At 47.1% G+C, this 20,806-nt stretch overlaps 5 protein-coding genes across 5 annotated transcripts; 2 read left to right on the top strand and 3 right to left on the bottom strand.

The window, feature by feature from the left end:
- Positions 1-4,878: 4,878 nt before the first annotated feature.
- Positions 4,879-6,908, bottom strand: LOC144729698 (heat shock protein beta-11-like). Its single transcript, XM_078610137.1, has one exon. The coding sequence runs from the start codon at positions 6,852-6,854 to the stop codon at positions 6,222-6,224; it is 633 nt and encodes a 210-aa protein (XP_078466263.1). The 5' UTR covers positions 6,855-6,908; the 3' UTR covers positions 4,879-6,221.
- A 1,338-nt stretch (positions 6,909-8,246) lies between these two features.
- On the top strand, positions 8,247-9,321 carry LOC144729690 (heat shock protein beta-11-like). Its single transcript, XM_078610125.1, has one exon. The coding sequence runs from the start codon at positions 8,320-8,322 to the stop codon at positions 8,938-8,940; it is 621 nt and encodes a 206-aa protein (XP_078466251.1). The 5' UTR covers positions 8,247-8,319; the 3' UTR covers positions 8,941-9,321.
- A 3,944-nt stretch (positions 9,322-13,265) lies between these two features.
- Positions 13,266-15,651, bottom strand: LOC144729680 (pre-miRNA 5'-monophosphate methyltransferase-like). Its single transcript, XM_078610114.1, is given in 4 exon segments — positions 13,266-14,250; positions 15,312-15,557; positions 15,560-15,609; positions 15,612-15,651. Coding segments are annotated over 4 exon segments (969 nt in total). The 3' UTR covers positions 13,266-13,617.
- A 1,974-nt stretch (positions 15,652-17,625) lies between these two features.
- On the bottom strand, positions 17,626-18,402 carry LOC144733677 (heat shock protein beta-11-like). Its single transcript, XM_078615707.1, has one exon. It carries the CDS (start codon positions 18,345-18,347, stop codon positions 17,733-17,735), a length of 615 nt encoding a protein of 204 aa, XP_078471833.1. The 5' UTR covers positions 18,348-18,402; the 3' UTR covers positions 17,626-17,732.
- A 1,023-nt stretch (positions 18,403-19,425) lies between these two features.
- Positions 19,426-20,297, top strand: LOC144733666 (heat shock protein beta-11-like). Its single transcript, XM_078615696.1, has one exon. The coding sequence runs from the start codon at positions 19,485-19,487 to the stop codon at positions 20,097-20,099; it is 615 nt and encodes a 204-aa protein (XP_078471822.1). The 5' UTR covers positions 19,426-19,484; the 3' UTR covers positions 20,100-20,297.
- The last annotated feature ends 509 nt before the right edge of the window (positions 20,298-20,806 follow it).

Below are 20,806 nucleotides of genomic sequence, written 5' to 3'. Positions count from 1 at the left end.
TACGTATCAGCAATATGAGGGCTTTATTGGGGTATCGGTAACAGTGCTAATAAAAATGCAGATGTAAAAAGTTATTTTATAAATAAATTTACTTTATAAGTAAGAACGTTTTATCATAGCATCAATATGTACTGTGCTCACAAGTGCATCCAGCACTAACATTTGCAGACCTTTGTCCAGAAACGATGGGTCTAAAATGCTCACGAAAACACACAAAACTAAGGCAGTATAGGGGTGTATATTTTAAAAAAAACATTCTTGCTTAGAGAATTCGCTATAAATAACAATTTGTAAATGTTGTGGCTTGGCTCTCCAACACACCGGTGTGCTGTACTAGTGACGAATTGGCACGTTCTGTTTACGTGACAACCCTTACTAGTTGGCTGTGTCGGGTCGTGGCGGGTTTTAACGACACATTTATTTATTTACGCGATATAACCCAAAAACCTCTATTATGGATGATATTGATCGCGAAAGCCTACGTGGTAAACAATTTGAATTGAGACAAATTTGTTCACAAAACGAGGGAAAATGTTCGTTTACCGAGCGGAGATCATTCAATAAACATATGCGTCCCATGGCAGCAGGGGGCGCAGAGAGGCTGTTTGTTTACCAGCTCTCCTGCACCGCTTGCCTCGCCTGTTTCGTGTTGTGGGGCAGCGGGGCTTCGTGGTGGCACTGCAGCGGGAGGGGAGCGGTGGCGGAACGGTTAGGGCGCGGCGCTACGAATCCGGTGACCCGAGTTCGATTCCTGATCACGGCCAACACCAGTGACAATTATGTGAACCCGTTCTGGGCTTCCCCTAGGTCAACTCAGTCTCAAATGGGTACCTGTGCAGTGTGTAACCATCGCCACTCGGGAGACAAAGGCGGCCGGGCGTGGTGCTGGCCACCCACCCCCTCGTGTGCTGTACCGGCCTTCATAGGTGCTCGTTAACAGCACTTGCCTTCATAGGTCGCCAACAGTCTGTTAAGTGGCCGTCCATAAATGACGTCACGCACCTGGAGGGGGGGGGGTCAGACATCTGTGACGATGGAGGGGGGTTTGAGAAATGTAACGTCACATCAAAATCCGCAACTTTAAATAAATATAGACAACACGTTCTACTTAATTAAATATACTTTTTTATATAAATGTTTTCTCATACAACATCAGAGCACAGCGCCACATTAAATACGCACTACAATGATAATAGTTGAAAGCGATTTGAAGCATGTTTTATATATTTGGGGGGGGGGCAGAGCGTTGTGACGTCATATTTGAGGGGGGTCTGAATTTTTGTGACGCCGTGTGACGACGGAGGGGGGGGGTCAAAAATCGCGTGACGTCATTTATGGACGGCCCCTAAGCCTATACGGGAGATGTTACACAGTGGTTCTTCATGTGTGGTGTTACGTTTGATGTTTTATTACTTTATTTTAAAATCAGAATTAGTATTTCTCACGTTGAAAAAAAGGTTGTTCAAGAGTGGAAGCTTTTAGGACTGAACCGTAGCTCAGCTTTTAACATTGGAGTCAATGGGAAAACGATGATCGTCTAACGATTTTTGGCGTACCGAGCAATATTTGCGGAACGTATATCGCGCTCGTTAAGCGAGACACACCTGTTCTGTAATAACGTTGTAAAGTAATCAATTCTTGGTAAACAGAGATACCACATCAAAACTGACGAGTATATCGTCAGGAGTTTTGATGTGGTATCTCTGTTTACCAAAGTCACAGTGCCTGACACCCTAACAATAATTGAAGACTTGGTCCAACATGGATTGAATTCGGATGTACCTGCGCTGGTTAGGCATTGCCTCACCAACACTTATTTTACCTGGAATGGCACCTTCTACAAACACAATGAGGGTACCCCTATGGGCTCCCCCTTGTCACCAGTGATAGCCAATGTGTTGATGGAAAAGTTTGAATCAGACGCCATCCAGACGTCCACCCTGCGTCCTTCCCTGTGGAAGAGGTATGTGGATGACACTTTCGTCATTTGGCCACATGGCCTCCCAGCATTGAACCATTTCCTGGACCACATCAATTCCAGACACCCATCCATCACAGGGGCGGTTTCTTCATTAGGGCGATTGGGCGACGCACCACCAATGTCATTCAACCACAGAGTCACGCTAGCCGTCACTGTGCCTCTGGATATAGTCCAATCAGCGTCATGTCACGTTCTGTGGAGTACCGCCTCTTTTTGGGCGATTTCCCTCCAGCTGAGAATCGCCCCGAGTGGTCCCATAGACTTACATTCAAAGATGTTTTTTTTCGAACGGGGCGCTGCAATGCATTCTCTATGGCTTCCGGGAGGGCTCGCACTAACGTGCTTACGTCATCACACGTGCTTACGTCATCACACGTAAGCATGTTTCATCCAACAATATAATTTGTCGCCACCTAGTGGAATCTTTAATAAAATAAACTTGAGTGGTTTGTTTTAATAGTGAGTATAGAAACAAACAAGATGTATTGTAAGAGTCACTTTATTTTTCATTAATATTAAAGAAGTGAAGTTGCCTTTACATGCTTAAGCTGTTAATTTATCCATTGCATGGGTGGACCTTATCCTTATCAATCATCCAGACATTTGCCCCCCCTGAGAGATTTTGCAGGAGCCGCCACTGATCCATCAGATTCACCATGGAAGTGGAGAAAGATGGCAAACTATCATTCTTAGATGTTCTGTTTGAGAGGAGACCTGATGGATCCTTGGGGCATTCTGTCTACAGGAAAGCAACCCACACAGAATCTTACTTGAAACCTGATTCCCACCACCACCCGGCTCAAAATAATTATCTCATCAAAACACTATACTGCATCTCTGGCCAACACCACCTTGCCAGTGAATTAAAACATGTACATCGGGCCCTCAAGATGAACGGATACTCTGACCGCACTATCCGCCAAGCTGTTTCTCCCACCATACAGAAACAACCACTTGAAACTCCGATCAAAACTATCACGTTGCCGTACATAGCAGGCGTGACCAAAAATATCTCCAAAATTCTAAACAAACATAAGATCCAAGTCCGATTCAGTACAGTACATAAAATCCGTGATCTAATCCCATCTGTAAAAGATGTCATTCCTGACTTGCAATACCCTGGAGTCTATAAACTGAATTGCATCTGTGGTGATTGTTACATTGGGGAAACGAAACGTCATGTCTCCAATCGTGTCCGCGAGTACAAGTCAGATCTGAAACATGGCAAAATAGAGTCTTCCGCCATTGCCGATCATTGCTACAATGCTGTGGGCTCTCATTATATTGTCTTTTCCAAGACCAAGGTGCTCTGCAAACCTTCTGGCTACCATCAAAGGTTTGTACACGAAGCCATCCAGATATACAAACACAGACATAACTTCAACCGTGATGATGGGTACATATTTCCAATGATGAGTAATCATTGGAAATATGTTATTAACCATGTAAAAAATATTTAACTACACATATTTGTACCATCTTATTTGACAGGTACTATTCTACTTTACCGAGTGTTGACATCCCCAGCGTTTAACAGTACTGTACTGCTTTTTTGTATTTGGATTGTCAGCCAACACCGGCCGCAACCCCGAGTTGAGGTGCACCAATTGGTCTCTTTTAGCACCCCCCCCACCATTACATTCCCTGGCTATCACATTCAGATAAGCCCCTCCCCCCTTCCCCTTAACTTGTATTGAAGAGCTTGTCTCTTGAATTTTTCCTCACTTGATACAGTAAATTTAGCTGTGAAGGTCCCACCTGATGACGGAGACTTGTGTTGCCTCCGAAACGTCGTGATTGATTATTTTATTTCTATTATTTTTATTATTTCTTTTAAATTTTACCTACGTGACTTTACCGAAAAAACCTAAGAGTATACAGGAAGTTGTTGGTCCGATCCCAACCCTAACAACTGTATGTTTAGATTTAGCATGTTCTCCCCATGGTCACGTGGTCACGTGGATTTTCCCCTCTACATGTATAAACGTTCGTTTAAGAACATTTGGCTGCAATAGATTTCCACAATGTAAGCCACTTCGTTGGCCAGGTCGCTTCTGAAAAAGAGCAATATAGTTCAGTGGGCTTTACCTGGTTAAAATAAAAAAAAATAGTTTAGTTTCCTGGTGACACTTGCTGGAGCCGACATTCATCCACGCACTGAATCATTGTCGAGTATTTGGCTTGAACAATGAAGTGCAAGGTGTGATCCAATGATGTCGTCATGTACAAAGGGCAGGCTGTTGCATGTTCCGAGCTGTTTTTGTTGACATTTTGGGATATTGAAATTCAGAAAGGTGGCAATGTCCTCAGCGAGAGGAACACTTTTGTGTTTTTTTACTCCCGACGCACCATTTGGGAGATCGAGGGCCCTCTCCCAAGCCCATCTTTTTCAGCGCCCATTGTTCGTATGAAACGCAACATTAAAACCTTTGTCCCCGTAAATTGATAAGTGTCTCCGTTACTGTTTTCTGTGAGCAGGAATCAAGCCGAGGTTGAGATCACGAGGTACGAACCACCGTGCCAAGCCTTGTGACGGGTTTGTGCTTAACCGTCAACAATGGAGTTCACCACAAGTCACAAACACCTCGTGAAAGCCCCGACGACGTCCAATATTCCTGGCTTCGATCGTCCACGAAATTTCTGGGTCACAACCCTAAACCCCCTTCCACACACCATAGCAGCAGCAGATGCGGACCTTGAAGATGATGCACAATTTGTAAAATTAAAAACTCTCCGGCAGTTGTTCAGAAAGTGGTCTACCACACCAGAACCACGGACCGTGTAATGACTCAATGCCCGATTCACAAACACGGTGATGCGCCACTCAGCCTGCGACTGGCACAATAATCGATATACAATGATAGTTGTTGTTCTAGATCAACATCAGCCATATGAAGAACCGTGACTAAGACATGTTTATTTCATGAAAATCCATCACATCGCTGCATAAAATGGCTATGCAGCATCAACACAACTCGCTGGCCCCACGAGGTCGAAGTTTCATATGTAATAATATGATACACAGTACTGGAGTGTACACTTCGCATGTTATCTCACAATAAGTTATTTTTTAGGAAAAAGATAACGTAAGGGAAAAAAGTGCACCAGTGTATTACAATGTGTTGCTCATGTAAAATACAGTAATGTTAAGTACAATGCTAATACTTGGAAATTGGTTTGATATGTATATGAAAGCAATCTAATGTATATTTAAGATTACACTCAAAACAATCTTCATTTTTATTCAGTTTTGCATTTATACTTTTTAAGAGGTGAATGTTAGATCATGATGTCTGTCTCGGCCTCGCTGTGCGCTGCGTTGCACCGCTAGCTGAGTAGTTAACCTCGCGTCCAATAAACCATCAGAGCCAGGATGAACGTCTGACTCCAAACGTCATTTATTGAATTTAACGAGGTAAAACTGGTAAGAAAACAGCACAGATGCAGCATCTGTTAATACCCGGAAACACCAACACAATGAATGAACACCACAGCATCATAACATTGTCTTAGATAACATGTTTCTCAACAATAAATCCTGGATGGACCAGGCACCTACATTACCACTGAATAGCTATGCAAGAGCATAAGATATTGTGTTACATAAAGGCACACCGTGTTATCATCACACTGCACCCCAGATGTACAGTACTACACAAAACACTGCACTATGAATGAGACATTTCGTCATCCTTGCTCTCCAGATCGCAATAAAGTTACTTGGGTACAAGTTTGACTCGACTTATTAAATTACAAGTAACATTCACAATAAGGAAAGTTACAGGCTTCGTTGTTAACTAGGCCTCGTATTTATCATAACAATTTAACAGCATTATAAAGGCATTTACATCATTATAACGGTCATTCTAACATTATAACATCATTGCCAATATTATAAGAACATAAACGAACTTACAGACAATGCTTCTTAAAGTCCCACAATGGACAATTGCAGCTGGCTTCACTGGAACGCGATGTGTGCCGCCATCTTGAATTATGTGTGTAATGGCCGACGCCCGCGTGGTTGAGCGGGAATCTTAAATCGCAACTTCCTGGTCACGTGACCAAACTTAGCATCAAAAACAGGAAATTCCTGTGTACATATGCCCCACATCTGCCGTGAGGCAAGACACCTGCTGTGAGGCATAACAACTTCATTGCAAAAATTAAAGAAACATTCCCAAACATTGAACATAGCAATACAAAAAGTCATATTGAAACAGATTCTCAAAGTCACTTTCTATGCAAGGGTGGCAGCGTAGATAGGAAGGTGGGCGACTGGGGATGAGGCCGTGCCAGGAGTCAATGTCGCTGGCTGCTCAATGGCCACCACCCTCTCGGCCGCTGCAGGGAGGGCGCGGCGCTGAGCCTTGACCTTCAGCTTCCCGTCTTGGGTCAAGCAGCAGCTCACGCTCTGCGGGTCCACGTCCCTGGGCAGCTGCATTTCCCTGTGGAACTCCTGGCAGCTGTGGCTGTAGCTGCCGCTGCTGACTTCTCCGCTCTTCACCTCGCGCCGTCCAGCCATCACCAGCTTGTCTCCAGACACCTTCACGGCCAGGTCCTTCGTGGAGAAGTCCTGCACGTCCAGGGACGCGACAAACCCGTCTCCCTGCTCCTGTGGATCTTCAATCTGGAACCCACTGCTCACGGCCGGCTGCTGCAGCAGTGCGTCTCCATGGCTGCCCGGAGCCCACGTGTGGCTGCTGAGCTGATCGACTCCACGGAATATTCTCTCCATCCTCTCGATCTCGCTCCTCATGTCTCGCTGCAGCTGCTGGAAGAGACTTTCACCGCGGGGCTTCCAGACCGGCCAGCCTGGCCAGACGCTCCTCTCCATCACGTGCATCACAGGGAAGGAAACGCTCAGGGCCATGCTTGCTTGTTGATGTGCTTCACAGTGAGTCTTGCTTGAGCTGTGAGCGTTGGTCTTTCGTCTGGCGATGTTCTGCCATTGCAGCTACAGGAGCTGCTTTTATAGCCCTGGCAGTGCTGACGAGCAGATGCCAGGGGGAGACAGAAGCGTCCAGAATGACACAGCTGCTCCCAGGGGCTTCCCTCACCCACAGAAAATAGCAGTGACTCAAGCCTGGGGCTCTGCTTTGTGACGTCTTCTCTAAAATAAGAATGCTATTTCCATTCTAAACGAGCAGGCAAGATACAACTTTCATACACTCTAGTATTTAAAATATGAGTATTGCTAAAACATTGATGTTATACTATAAAGCTGCATGTCCCTTGACTTGACGAAGCATCAGGGTGTTAAAATCTACTTACGGTAATGATTGTTATTTTCACCTCAATATTACATAAAAAAGTGTATTTTCAGTGCCCAGATGGGAACATTGCTGGGTTTTTCTCTCAACATTTTTAAACGTAGTTCTAGACATGGACTTGACTATATTTGTGCCAAATGGCCACCAATGTAATGAACTGGAATCATTCCACTCCTGATATCATTTTGAATGAAAACATCTAAAGAAGGTATTCAACAAAGCTACACAAAAAAATGGTAAATTTTTCAGTGGCACAATTTTGGCATGTGCACAGATGTGCATGGTTGTAATATGTTGGCTCCTGTATTCTCTTCATGTGCTGTATTCAGTAGAGAAATCGTAATCTTTATTTCGATATAGAAGGACCACTGTCTGAATTTATTTTGTTTACAGCTGGTAGGATGGATGGATGTTAATTAAGAGCTATATTATCTTTAAATATGGAGGGAGAGCATTTTCATAACGCTAATTAAGGTAGATATACATGGATTGCTTGTAATTGGCCCGAAAACAAAGGACTATATTACAATGCCCAAGTATGTTTGCCACTTGTCCGGGTGTGACCCAATCAGGAACATATTCGAGTGGCAAACATTTACCGAGATCTCGTGGTATTGTGTTGAACATTATCACTGCAAACTGCTGCGTGGATAGATCTTGGCTGAATGAGAAATGTCTATGTTTAACGTGTGGAAAAGATGTCAACCCTATTGTAAAGACCATCTTTCTGTAATCCACATACGGTGTAGCCATTTAAGGTAATAAACTCTAACTCTAATTGGTAACTTCATCTATTTTGGCCCCACTTGCCACTACTACTGATGGAACGCACGGCATATACATGACACAAGCTCAGGCATGAGTCACTGCTATTTCTGGGGGGTGAGTAAAGTCCCTGTGAGAAGCTAAATCTGGACGCTTCTGGCTCCTCCTGGAATCTGCTCGTCAGCACTGCCAGGGCTTTAAAAGCAGCTCCCGTAGCTGCACTGGCAAAACATCGGCAGACGAGAGAACAGCGCTCACAGCTCAAGCAAGCCTCACTGTGAAGCACATCAACAAGCAAGCATGGCCCTGAGTGTTTACTTCCCTCCGATGCACGTGATGGAGAGGAGCGTCTGGCCAGGCTGGCCGGTCTGGAACACTCGCGGTGAAAGCCTCTTCGAGCAGATGGAGCAAGACATGAGGATTGAGATCGAGAGGATGGAGAGAATCTTCCGTGGATTCGATCAGCTCAGCAGCCACATGTGGGCTCCGGGAAACCTTCGAGTCACCCTGCAGCAGCCGGACGTGAGCAGTGGGTTCCACATTGAAGCTGCACGGCAGCAGGGAGACGGGTTCGTCGCGTCCCTGGACGTGCAGGACTTCTCCCCACAGGACCTGGCCGTGAAGGTGTCTGGAGACAAGCTGGTGGTGGCCGGACGGCGCGAGGTGAAGAGCGGAGAAGGCAGCAGCTACAGCCACAGCTGCCAGGAGTTCCACAGGGAGACGCAGCTGCCCAGGGACGTGGACCCGCAGAGCGTGAGCTGCTGCTTGACCGAAGACGGGAAGCTGAAGGTCAAGGGTCAGCGCCGCGCCCTCCCTGCAGCGACCGAGAGGGTGGTGGCCATTGAACTGCCAGCGACATCGACTCCTGGCACGGCCACTCCAGCCATCCACGCACCCACCTTCGCAAGCACCCGTACATAGAATTTGGCGTTGGGCCAACCAAGATTGTTACTTTAACCGTACAATTTAGTTGTGTGTAGTAGCGTATATTGAAATGTTCTTCTTGAAATTGTACCGCTTCAATTAATTGTAATACTTTGAATACAAAACATGAATGGGTTTGGAAATAACTTAGTTTTTTTTGTTTAAAAAGCTATAAAATGTTGTACTGTGTCAATAATATGAAAGTGTACAGCTTAAACGTAGACAGTGGTTTGCCTGGACAAATATTTCAAAGTCGTATTTTGCACTGTAATACAAAGATATTTGTTTTGGGACACAAAATACCTTTTTCCGTTCTTCAGTTTTCATTCTAAAACATTAAATGCATCTAATATTCAGTATATATAAAGAACGTATTTATTTGCAATTTTAGATTCATGAATACGTCAGAAATGGTTAATTATGTGGAGATTGGAGATAACTCTCCCCTCTGTATGTGGAGAAACAGCAGTGTCAGAAACTGTACATTACCCAACATTTAAAATCGTTTTAATTGTATTATGCGCGATGCAACTGAAAGAAAACAAATGTTAAACACGAAGCTCTCGTATGTGCTCTGAAGGTTGAATGTTTGACTTTTACAACTAAAATAAACAGAAAAAAGCATCTTCTTTTCACTGTGTTTTTTGCCCAGTACCTATCTGCAAACATTGGAATTAAACTTTTTGCAATCAACCATAATTAACCATAACCGTTTAACCAGAAGGTGGCGGCTACCCACGTGACCTGTAATCCGGCAATGTGTAGGCAGCAGCGAGGGTTGGTGGAACACCACACAGATGTTGTGAAACTCCCTTCCTGGCTCGTAGGAAGTGTGGACACTCCATTTGTTCCATCTGTACAGGGTAGTATTGCCCCCTTTGCACACGTAGGTTTTCTCCGGGCACACCAGTTTCCTCACACACGTAAACACTCAGTAACTGACCGATAACACCTTCATATATAGAGGACCGCAGAGCTTGTGGGGTTTGAATTAGGCACTGGCTCACTGCCTGTGGTTCCTCCTTGCGCCTCAGTCATCCTCTTCTCTCCTGGTGAGGGAGTGATTCCTGTGCGGCGGCTATGGCGGGCGCGTTACAAGTTGACGTGAATATACAGGGTGTTTAAAAAAGATGGACCCAATTTCAAAGCAGTATATTTCACGATGGCAACATGTTACAATTACACAAAAAGTTACAAACGGTTTAATGAGTCATCAAGTTTTACTAACCTTTTATAAATGCTCTATGTGCCCTCCACCTGCTGTACGGACAACATCGAGACGATAGTTGAATTGGTCCCAAACGCCTCTCAAAGTGTCTTCTTCCACTGAAGTCACCGCTGCCGTGATTCTGTTTTTGAGGTCATCCAGATTAGTCGCTAATGATGGCACAAAAACACGGTCTTTGACGTATCCCCACAAGAAAAAGTCGCAGGGTGTGATGTCTGGGGATCTTGGGGGCCAAGAGTGTAGCGCCAAGTCTTGGGGTCCCGTGCAACCTATTCAACGTTGAGGCAGTGCGTCATTTAGAAAACGTCGAACCTGCAGGTGCCAATGTGGCGGTGCTCCATCTTGCTGAAAAATAAAGTCATCGGAAGTTCAAATGGTAAGAGTTTCATTCATGGGCGGTTCGTGGTTGCAGAGATATAGCGATTTCAAATCGGGTCGATCTGTTTGAAACACCCTGTACATTGGTTCGGCAGGGTAATGCGATGTTAATCCGATTTAAAGAGCCCCCGTCACTCAAGACATTTGACATAACTTACAAAACGGTGACAGAATGGTATGATGTAGTTGGCAGGGGCATGCTACAAGCATTGAGGTAATGAGGTACTTAGGGATCACAAAGGGACTGGGAGGGAAAGGAAGGAGTGCTGGGGAGAAGGGAAGGGAGAGGCAGGCAACGGGCAATAGGGAAGAAGTGAGCTTTAAGAGAGGAAGAAGGGTCCTGGGTTCGATTCCCGACTCGGGCACCCCTTCTGTGTGGAGCGTATGTATGTTCTCCCCCAGTTTTGCAATTGAAAGACTTTACAGTTTTTTTTAATTAATATTTTCATAGAAAATCACAGCAAAGTAATATTGCACGAGCCTCGAAGGGCTGCGGGGCCTCCTGCAGCTCCTCGCCATCCTGCCCTCCCCCCTTATCGCCCCATGCATAACCAGCCCCATGCTTAACCAGCTCCATACATAACCAGCTGCTTTCTGACATATGTACGCAAAAAAACTAACTCACTAACTTGTAAGATTCTTTCATGATTGAAATTATAATTTTGGATGCTCGGTGATATTGGATGCTTGTGCGAGGCAGGACACTTAGTGCATGGCTATGAATAACAGACGTGTCACAACATTACGCCAACGCAAAGATTGTTCCATTGCTGCAGTTACAGCAAATGATCAGATTCCACTTCAAGAAATCTAATCAGGCGCCAATGTTGCTGCGTACCCTGTTTTCAGTAGGTACAACGGAGAAGTGTCATCTCCATGGGTCTCATCATACTGGTTTGGTCTCAAACATTTACCATTTAAAGATATTGATCCAAGATTATCAGTAACATTGGGAAGCATTATTTTTGTCCGTAGATATTTTTTCTAGATTTTACTTTGAGTTCCATAGCGGATTAAAGAAAAACGGGAAGGAGCCTATCGGCATCAACACCAGCGACGGCACAACACAAGTCCCATTCAGCAGACGAGCAACTCTTGCCGACATTGCGACCGATGCTTCCGCTCAAGGGCTGGGCTCTTCCCACCAGCGTGCAGGAAAATGCTACTACTAGCTGTTCTCGGCAGTCATCATCGTTCACGATTGCCAGCCGAATTTTTTTTTTCAGCAATCAAATCCCGCTTGTCTAACTTATCACCCTTAACTGCTGAAACATATCTTTCAAACTGAGCATTGCCCACCAGTTGCCACTCGGTCGTGGTGATATCGCAACAGCACCTATGTCAGTCTGAGTGCACTCTGCAAACCGTGCATATAGAAAACACAACAAAGATATCTATGGAGCGGAGGGAGCTCACAGAACATGGGATGAATTGCCTCCAAACCAGATGTTGTGGTTAATGGTGGGATGAATGGCAATTATGACTTCACACAATTACTATGCACCCATCAACTATTTACAATGTTCAGATTTTATTTCACTATAAATATAACAGGACCCTGCGGGGTGGGCTGGTAGGAATAATACTTAGTACCGGTACAGGGATACCGACCGGGTATAGAGGAGTTAAAGAAAAAATTATCGTGCACAAATAAGGCGATTAAATGTATCTCGTCTCTGTGTTAATAAGCCTCCCGCACTAGGCCTCGCGAAGCCTGCCGCACTAGGCCTCGCGAAGCCTACTGCACTAGGCCTCGCGAAGCCTTCTCTGCAGTAGACTTAGCGAAGCCTTCTGCACTAGGCCTCGCGAAGCCGCTGCAGTAGGCCTCGCGAAGCCGCGCTTTTCGTGCACAAATAAGGCGATTAAATGTATCTCGTCTCTGTGTTAATAAGCCTCCCGCACTAGGCCTCACGAAGCCTGCCGCACTAGGCCTCGCGAAGCCTACTGCACTAGGCCTCGCAAAGCCTTCTCTGCAGTAGACTTAGCGAAGCCTTCTGCACTAGGCCTCGCGAAGCCTCTGCACTAGGCCTCGCGAAGCCGCGCTTTTCGTGCACAAATAAGGTGATTAAATGTATCTCTTCTCTGTGTTAATAAGCCTGCCGCACTAGGCCTCGCGAAGCCTGCCGCACTAGGCCTCGCGCCGTGCTTTTCGTGCACAAATAAGGCGATTAAATGTATCTCGTCTCTGTGTTAATAAATGTTTCTTGTCTCTGTGTTAAAAAAAACGTGCTGCGTTTCAGTAAAGTATTTTTTTAAAATAAACGTGCTGCGTTTTAGTAAAGTAATTTTGAAGCGAAGTTTAAAGTTTTGCTGTGATGCGCCGGAAGCGACGGCCATCTTGTTTAATTCATAGATCGCAGGGGGAGCGGGCGGCCATCTTGTCGGACAGGGTCATGCCAAGTGTTTGCAGTAGGGGGCGATGTTGATACACGGACGGACACATTCATCTATTGGTGGTCTGGTCCACTTCGTTCCTACCAGTAAAAGTAGCATATCCAAAACATTCACATGTGCATTTCAATAATATTTCGGATGCACGTGGAAAATCCAAAGGTAACAGGGACATAGTTCAACTTTACAAAGCAGCCGACATTTACATCATGAGCTGCCTTAAATTATTTGAAGAAAATTGCATGTGAAGAGGAAATATATCTATGCCTTCCATGGGCTGGGTTTTATATAGTTTTCAAAATACCTCCTCCAAACAATGCTTTGAAGTTAGTGATATTTATTTTCCATTATAAGAGATGCTGTTGTCCCATTAATAAATAAAATAAATCCCGCATTCCCTTTATCATAGGTGATTCTGGTTGGGTTCTTCAAAACTGACAACTCATTTTGTATACAATTTTCTTTTCAGAGGTACAAAAAAGATATGTTTTGCATTTTTGTAATTTTATATCTAATATTCTGATCAATGATAACACGTTTTCAACAACATGCTGCATTTACACGCACAATGAGAAAACAATGTACCACCAACAAATAAAAGGTGTTAAAAACTGAAAAATATAGAACATTTCCAACAACGAATTCAGATCCTCGAAGGCCACAGCAGCAACGGAGTTTCAATCGGTAGTTTTGTCAATGCATCCTAAGGCCACTTCCGTCCGTCCAAACAGCAGCAGGGACCGCCCCCACTCGGTGCTGCCCAGGCTGGACAGCAAGCGCATGTCTCCCTCCTCTCTCAGCAAGGCGACCAGCTCCTCGGCCTCCGTGCGGCCGCCACCGCCGCCAGCCCCACGCAGGAGCCGCAGATCCGGCAGGAGGGGGAACTCGGGCAGCCCCAGACGGCGCAGGCGGCGCGCGGCCGCTCGGTAGCACTTCCACGGCTGCGGTTCGACCAACAGGAAGGTGGCGGCGCGCGCGGCGGCCGCGAGGAAACGTCGCAGGCCGGCGTCTCCGTGGTGCAGGTGAATCCACATCGTCACCGACATGCAGAGGCACAGGTCAAAGCGCGTCCGGCCGTGGCGTCGCAGGAAGGCGTCCAGCGCGGCGTCTCGGGCTGCGGTGTCCATGAAGTCAAACGTCTCGTAGGCGATGTCCTCCGGGTGAGGGTTGTGGCCCCGCGCACGCTCCACCAGATCGGCGTCCAAGTCGCAGGCCAGCACAGACAGCGGCACGCGGGCAAGCTGCCCAGAGCGTCCACCCTCGGGCTGGTCCAGCCCCGTCAGGTGGCGATACATAGCCACCGTTAGCTCCTGTGAGAAACCACGAGGCCACCGGTGGCGGGCAAGCAGATGTTGATTTGCTGGAGAATGTCATAAAAAAACAACATGATGCGAGGATGGAGAACTTCATTATTGTTAATTATTATTGAGGAGGTTCCAATGGTGAACTTCATTATTCATAATGAAAAATAAGTTAATACCTCAGTGGGCTTTGCCTGGCAGGATGGGGATGGTTTAGTTGTATTTTTATGTGTTTGGGTGATTTGTTTACCTTTCTTGTACTTGGCACTATCGTGTTTTGTATTTTGTTGTTGTGACGTTCTTACCCTCCCCTACTGGACATCTGCGAAAAAGAGCTTTATCGCTCATCGGATTCCTCCAGTATGAATATTCTGATTCTGGCCACAGTATTAGCTGCAACTTTATTCAATACAAATCGATGACGCAGTGATTCTAGGTCAAAAAAGCCAACGAGACTAAGTTCGATGTTCAGTTACTTGCATAAATGCAACTTTAAATATCTAATAAACGCGTTCAAACCAGTGATATGTCCGAACCAGTCCTTGACACGCACCTTCAGCAACCTTCATTGCCAAAACCACCCGTGACCAAAAGTTAATTGACAAAAGGTCTGGAGCTAACGATGAATTTCCATGACTCACGTGTTTGTCACTCACATAATGATGAACAACGTCCATATGGGGCAGTGTATTCCATGTCCTACATAGCCACCCACACTACCCCACTGCGATTAGTACAGCCCCACACCACACAGTGATTAGTGCAGCCCCCCACTACCACGTGGCATGCCCCCCCCCCCCCACTTGGGGCCCCCTTTCTCGCCACGCTCGCCGCGTCTTCTGAACGCGGACCGATGACTTTAAAGTATTTTAATGACGCTTCAAACCGCACTCGTGGACATTCTTAAGGGGGTTGTTGTTTGTTTGTTGATGTTTAGCTTCAACGCGCAAGAATTCGCAACGTTTCTCTCACGGCCACGTGAACGTCCCCAGAGTTTCAGAACCTTCACCCCCCTCGGTCCACGCGGACGTCCTCGGCCCCGTCCACTGGGAACGTCGAGTTGCGCTCACCCCGCTGTTGCAGCCCACGTCCAGGGCGAGGACCGGCGGCGCCGACTCCGCCAGGAGCCGCCTCAGAAGCTCGCGGGGCAGCAGCGCGACGCGCCGGGCCGGGGGGTTGAAGGCCGCGTAGTTGATGAAGTTCCCGTGGGGAGCCGCGCCGGGCTCCCCCTTCCTCGGGGCCCCGGGCGCTGCCATGTCCTTCTCCTCCTTCTTCATCTCCTCCTCCTGTTGTTTCCCCGCCTCCATCGGGGTTCCGCTGTGGCCGTCAGCGAGGAGGCTGTCAGGGGGGATCGGCACGAGCAAAAGGGGGGAGCGGGACGCACGAGTGTGTGGAGGCAGAGTCAGCCATGTTACGTGGGGAAGTGAGCTCCGTGGAAGCAGAGTCAGCCATGTTACGTAGGGAAGTGAACGTCAAGGCAGAGTCAGCCATGTTACGTGGGGAAGTGAACGTAAAGGCAGAGTCAGCCATGTTACGTGGGGAAGTGAACGTCAAGGCAGAGTCAGCCATGTTACGTGGGGAAGTGAAGGTCGTGGAGACTCAGCCATGTCACGTGGGGAAGTGTGAACGCCGTGGAGGAGTGAATGCAGTGAATAAATCAATAATATATGAATTAGATCATTTATTTACTTTGATAACTTTACAATCAATCGTACATTTTTATTGTACTAGTTTAATGTCTGAAGGTTACGTTTTATATTCTCGAGGCTGAAACAAGTTATTGTTCAAAAAGAATGACATTAATAGGCGCATGCATTGAAAGTGCAATTTTAAATAAACCGTGTCAGTCTTCAAATACTGTTTGGTTATTCGACCTTTTTGGTATCCCTATTGTCTCCTGAACCCACAAACAACAGAGTTATTGTTGGGGTGGAGAGAAGCACAGCCAGCAGCCAGCCAGGAAACTCGAGACATAGAATATTTTAACACATTCCTGTGGAGGGAGCTGGTAGGAACGTTGGGTTGCTCGGTCAATGGCCAGGGTCACCGGCGGCGTGGTGTATTCCGCAAATATGCCCGACTGTGAGGGCGGGCACAAGCCGGCGTGAGTAGGTCAAACGTTGATAAGGGCACCACGGGGTGACCAGCCCCTCCCCTCCCCACCCAGCCCCACCCCTCTCACCCCCACCCTCCCCACCCAGCCCCTCCCCACCCTCCCCACCCAGCCCCTCCCCATCCTCTCCACCCAGCCCCTCCCCACCCCACCCAGCCCCTCCCCACCCTCTCCACCCAGCCCCTCCCTGCACGACGGACACAATAATCCCCTGTGGGCTGGTGTAACCAGGAGGTTCCTACCAGTAATAGCAGCGTGACTTGCAGTGCTAAAGCAGCGATGTTGTCATGTAACTATTTACATTCTCTGCGTCGCAACATTTAATGGCAACTGATTTTTTCTGTGGCACGCTTGTCCCCACGATTAGAGGACCAATTCCTTAGCGAAGTATTTACTACTAATTGAAGGGTGATAAATGTGAAATGTGAAGTGGTAAGATTGATCTTTGATCATTGCAAGCCAATCCCAAATTCTGAGTGCCGAGTGACCCGGCAGGACTACCACACAGGCAGGACCCGACAGCGTGAGCCTGGCGCCTTGGGAGTTGTCATGGACAGGGAGCAATGAGGCGGCGCTACCGGTTGTCTTAGTTTTGGGGAATTCTGTCTCAAGAACTCTGATCCACAGCAACGATGAAACAAACACAATGCAGAAAAAAAGAACAGTACAACTGTTTCATGAAATTAAAAGGCATTTTATTATGTTAAAAAAATATTCGTCATTTACCATTGCCAAAAAAGAGTATAGTTTTGTCAATAAATATTTAGATTCAGTTAAAAATGGGCACTACGTGAAAAATAGCAATGTATAACGATGAAAAATACTTGAAGATAACATTTAGCATTATCTTATTGTAATATATGATCGTGTAATTGCAAATTAACACGATGCAATACAATTTGACAATCATGCACAGCGATACACTTACTCCAATGGAGTTGAATGTGAACGCTGAAAACTTAAATATTAGTTAACATAGCGTGAATAGAAACTGCTTTAACTAAACACATTCCTGTGGAGGTGGTAGGAACGTTGGGTTGCTCGGTCAATGGCCAGGGTCAACGGCGGCGTGGTGCATTCTGCAAATATTCCCGACTGTGAGGGCGGGCACAAGCCGGCGTGAGTAGGTTAAACGTTGAGTTTTATAAGGGCACCACGGGGTGACCAGCCCCTCCCCTCCCCCCCCCAGCCCCACCCCTCCCACCCCCCACCCAGCCCCACTCACCCCACCCAGCCCCTCCCCACCCAGCCCCTCCCTGCACGACGGACACAATAATCCCCTGTGGGCTGGTGTAACCAGGAGGTTCCTACCAGTAATATCCGTACAATAAAAACATCAATTAAGCAGGTTGCTGTAATGGATGCTCCAGGCGCCACTCTACGCGTGAGTGGAGCCAGTGGACTGAGAGGCCGTGCCAGGAGTCGATGTCGCTGGCTGCTCAATGGCCACCACCCTCTCGGCCGCTGCAAGGAGGGCGCGGCGCTGAGCCTTGACCTTCAGCTTCCCGTCTTGGGTCAAGCAGCAGCTCACGCTCTGCGGGTCCACGTCCCTGGGCAGCTGCGTCTCCCTGTGGAACTCCTGGCAGCTGTGGCTGTAGCTGCCGCTGCTGACTTCTCCGCTCTTCACCTCGCGCCGTCCAGCCACCACCAGCTTGTCTCCAGACACCTTCACGGCCAGGTCCTGTGGGGAGAAGTCCTGCACGTCCAGGGACGCGACGAACCCGTCTCCTTGCTCCTGTGGATCTTCAATCTGGAACCCACTGCTCACGGCCGGCTGCTGCAGCAGTGCGTCTCCGAGGCTGCCCGGAGCCCACGTGTGGCTGCTGAGCTGATCGACTTCACGGAAGATTCTCTCCATCCTCTCGATCTCGCTCCTCATGTCTCGCTGCAGCTGCTGGAAGAGACTTTCACCGCGGGGCTTCCAGACTGGCCAGCCTGGCCAGACGCTCATCTCCATCACGTGCATCGCAGGGAAGTAAACACTCAGGGCCATGCTTGCTTGTTGATGTGCTTCACAGTGAGGCTCGCTTTAGCTGTGAGCGCTGCTCCCTCCTCCGCCGATGTTCTGCCAGTGCAGCTAAAGGAGCTGCTTTTATAGCCCTGGCAGTGCTGACGAGCAGATGCCAGGGGGAGCCAGAAGCGTCCAGAATGACGCAGCTGCTTCCAGGGGCTTCCCTCATCCGCAGAAAATATCAGTGACTCATGTCTCAGGCTGCATTCTGCGACAAGTTCACTACAATAGCATCCAGTTCACGCTGCCAACTTTAGCATTGCGTAAATTTTAAAAATAACATTGTACAAAATTCATAGTTTGCATTAATAAAGTTTAAAGTAAGACACATTCGTTGGCTATGCTCATCTCACTGTGTGCCTCAGTCTTTCCTGATAAGGCTGATGATGTCATTGTGCTGTGTAAGCGAGAATGTAAGGGTCGGTTTGTATCACCCTTCAAAGTGTTGTAATTTCAATTCAATATAGAATAGCACATCACTCTATTTCACATTTATTATATCACTGTGTGACGAAATTCATTTTTTGCTCCTGGGTAGTAAGTGTTACTTCCTAATTGCATATGCCTCAAAAGTATAGAAAATGGCTATTGTTCCCCACAAACTTTGCTTTTTTGACCAGGACATTGATATTTAGAAATTATCCTATTTTCAATGAGAAAACGTGTGCATTTGAGTTATTCCGTAAAGTCCTGGTCACAAAAGGAAAGTTTGTGGTGAATAATAGCCATTTTCTATACTTTTGAGGCATAAGCAATTAGAAAATAACACTTATTACCCAGGAACAAATATCGTGTTCCATAGTGAATTATCAGTGCAGAGTGAATTATCAGTGCAGAGTGAATTATCAGTGCAGAGTGAATTCCATGGCAGTAAACTGCTCACAGACTGCAGTCCGAGACACGAGTCACGCTCTTGATTCTGTGCCGATGAGGGAAGCCCTTGGGAGCAGCTGCGTCATTCTGGACGCTTCTGGCTCCCCCTGGCATCTGCTCGTCAGCACGGCCAGGGCTATAAAAGCAGCTCCTGTAGCTGCACTGGCAGAGCATCATCGGAGGAGGGAGCAGCGCACACAGCTCAAGCGAGTCAAGCGAGCCTCACTGTGAAGCACATCAACAAGCATGGCCCTGAGTGTTTACTTCCCTGCGATGCACGTGATGGAGAGGAGCGTCTGGCCAGGCTGGCCGGTCTGGAAGCCCCGCGGTGAAAGTCTCTTCCAGCAGCTGCATCGAGACATGAGGAGCGAGATCGAGAGGATGGAGACAATCTTCCGTGAAGTCGATCAGCTCAGCAGCCACACGTGGGCTCCGGGCAGCCACGGAGACGCACTGCTGCAGCAGCCGGCCGTGAGCAGTGGGTTCCAGATTGAAGATCCACAGGAGCAGGGAGACGGGTTCGTCGCGTCCCTGGACGTGCAGGACTTCTCCCCACAGGACCTGGCCGTGAAGGTGTCTGGAGACAAGCTGGTGGTGGCTGGACGGCGCGAGGTGAAGAGCGGAGAAGTCAGCAGCGGCAGCTACAGCCACAGCTGCCAGGAGTTCCACAGGGAGACGCAGCTGCCCAGGGACGTGGACCCGCAGAGCGTGAGCTGCTGCTTGACCCAAGACGGGAAGCTGAAGGTCAAGGCTCAGCGCCGCGCCCTCCCTGCAGCGGCCGAGAGGGTGGTGGCCATTGAGCAGCCAGCGACATCGACTCCTGGCACGGCCACTCAGTCCACTGGCTCCACTCACGCGTAGAGTGGCGCCTGGAGCATCCATTGCAGCAACCTGCTTCATTCATGATTTCTTACGTGGATATTTTGTTAAGTCAGTTTCTATTCACGATATGTTCACTAACATTTACGTTTTCAGCGTTCACATTAAAGTCCATTGGAGTAAGTGTATCGCTGTACATGATTGTCAAATTGTATCGCATCGTTTTAATTTGCCATTACACGTTCATATTTTGCAATATAAGATAATGCTGAATGTTATCTTCAAGTATTTTTCACTGTTATACATTGCTATTTTTCACATAGTATACATTTATAACTGAATCTAAATATTTATTGACAATACTACACTGTTTTTTGGCAATGGAAAATGACGAATGGTTTTAATATAATAAAATGCCCTTCAATTCCTATAGTGTTATAGTTTATCTTTCAGATGTACTTACATTTGAATTAAAATTCATCCATGAAGTCGTTTCTGAGCGTTTCAAACAACTACACATTTTCTTTTAAAAAATGTAACCCTAAAAATGTTGCTACGCGGTTTCACGTGGTAACCATGGCACTTAAAAAAAATTAAAATATTCAGTAAAACCGCAGCGTGAGCGCGACATCCCCAAATGATGAGATCAACTCTCTAACACCCGCTATGTCCAAACAAACGCTGCATAGTAATTTTAACATGCCGCTGGACGTTATTTTCAATGCGACTCATTAGATTAAGAATGTTTC

This window comes from Lampetra planeri, chromosome 2 (assembly GCF_965212315.1).
Source record: "Lampetra planeri chromosome 2, kcLamPlan1.2.h2, whole genome shotgun sequence".
NCBI classification, from domain to species: domain Eukaryota; kingdom Metazoa; phylum Chordata; class Hyperoartia; order Petromyzontiformes; family Petromyzontidae; genus Lampetra; species Lampetra planeri.
The sequence above is the reverse complement of the archived record's forward strand: the minus strand, read 5'-3'. Positions and strand labels throughout refer to the sequence as shown.

What these genes read in the sequence shown, in the direction of transcription:
- LOC144729698 (XM_078610137.1), bottom strand. Translation starts at nt 6,854, where the DNA reads ATGGCCCTGAGCGTTTCCTTCCCTGTGATGCACGTGATGGAGAGGAGC.
- LOC144729690 (XM_078610125.1), top strand. Translation starts at nt 8,320, where the DNA reads ATGGCCCTGAGTGTTTACTTCCCTCCGATGCACGTGATGGAGAGGAGC.
- LOC144733677 (XM_078615707.1), bottom strand. Translation starts at nt 18,347, where the DNA reads ATGGCCCTGAGTGTTTACTTCCCTGCGATGCACGTGATGGAGATGAGC.
- LOC144733666 (XM_078615696.1), top strand. Translation starts at nt 19,485, where the DNA reads ATGGCCCTGAGTGTTTACTTCCCTGCGATGCACGTGATGGAGAGGAGC.